Source organism: Clarias gariepinus, chromosome 4, assembly GCF_024256425.1.
Source record: "Clarias gariepinus isolate MV-2021 ecotype Netherlands chromosome 4, CGAR_prim_01v2, whole genome shotgun sequence".
NCBI lineage: Eukaryota > Metazoa > Chordata > Actinopteri > Siluriformes > Clariidae > Clarias > Clarias gariepinus.
The window spans coordinates 1,413,839-1,415,000 of record NC_071103.1 but is presented as its reverse complement, the minus strand read 5'-3'; the positions used below and the strand labels follow the sequence as shown (position 1 = coordinate 1,415,000).

General features: G+C 51.5%; 1 protein-coding gene across 1 annotated transcript in view; it reads right to left on the bottom strand.

The window, feature by feature from the left end:
* LOC128520186 (transmembrane protein 65-like) overlaps positions 1-689 on the bottom strand; it is a 42,495-nt gene extending 41,806 nt beyond the window's left edge. Inside the window, exon 1 of the mRNA XM_053494294.1 lies at positions 151-689. Within this exon, the coding sequence (XP_053350269.1) occupies positions 151-364 (214 nt within the window). The 5' untranslated portion in view covers positions 365-689. The remainder of the gene's footprint in view (positions 1-150) is intronic.
* Positions 690-1,162: the final 473 nt, after the last annotated feature.

The following is a 1,162-nucleotide window of genomic DNA, read 5'->3' as shown; positions in this document are numbered from 1 at the left end:
TCAAAGAGAAGTTACAGTGTATACAGATACATCACACAGCACGATAACAAACAAACAGTACACAAGTAAACAAATAAACAGTAAATAAATACAAGTGAATAAACTAATGACCTGCCCCGAACTGTCACTCACACACACACACACACTCACCCTGCGCGATGGCGATGGACTCGAACCGGTGCAGTTCCCGCAGGAGGCACGAGCGCTCGGCCGGGTGCAGGCCGTAGATGAAGTCCCGCGCGCCCTGCGGTGAGGTCAGCGGCTCCACCGGCTCCTTACGCGCGTGCGTGCCCAGGTGGGAGACCGGAGCGAGCGGGCGGAGCGCGAGGACCGGCCTCAGGACCGTGCGCAAACACGGCAACATCACCGGGAGGGGGAGGGGGGAGTCACCGGGGGGGTAACAGAGAGGGGGCAGAAGACTGTACCGGACTGTGTCTCGCGCGGCGTCCCGTTATCACACACTCACACACTCCGCGCGCGCTCCCAGCATCCACAGCACGCGCTACTCCGGTAAGCCCAGTGATTAGAATCGGTTATAAACTGTCCCGCCCCGGAGCAGCCCTCAGGCATGTCGGTGTGCAGAGGAAAAACCGAACTAGATGAGGCAACGGGTTGTTTATTATATTTGCCACCGGACCGGACCGCGCGCGCGCCCTACAACCCCTCTCCCGTTAGAACGCGGCTCTCTGTCTCGCGCTCTGACGTCGCCATGACGACACATTCGTGACGCTGACGTCCATTCTACAGTACAGGAGAAAAATAACCCCGCCCCTACTGTACCCGCCCACTTTTAAACGACCCGCGCACCCGGAAGTACATGTGTTTTTAATTTAATAAAATGTATGTATCTATTATTATTCATTACTACAGCACATATAATACGAATAAATACTAGTTATTTTAACTGGGCCAAACTGTAAAATTGAACTGTGGAGAACAGCGCAACATAATAAACGCCCAGGGTTTCAGACCTTTCCAAAATGGCGGTTCACTTGTCGCATTGCACTAGCTAGCAAGAGCCGCTATTTTTTTACATCTTGGCCGTTTGTATCGTCTCCCTTTTATGTTCTTTTGCTTTTTATTGCGTATATGCTTTATATTCTGCACCATCACATAACTACAATTTAAGTGCTTTGTATAGAAACTCACATTAGACCGGATT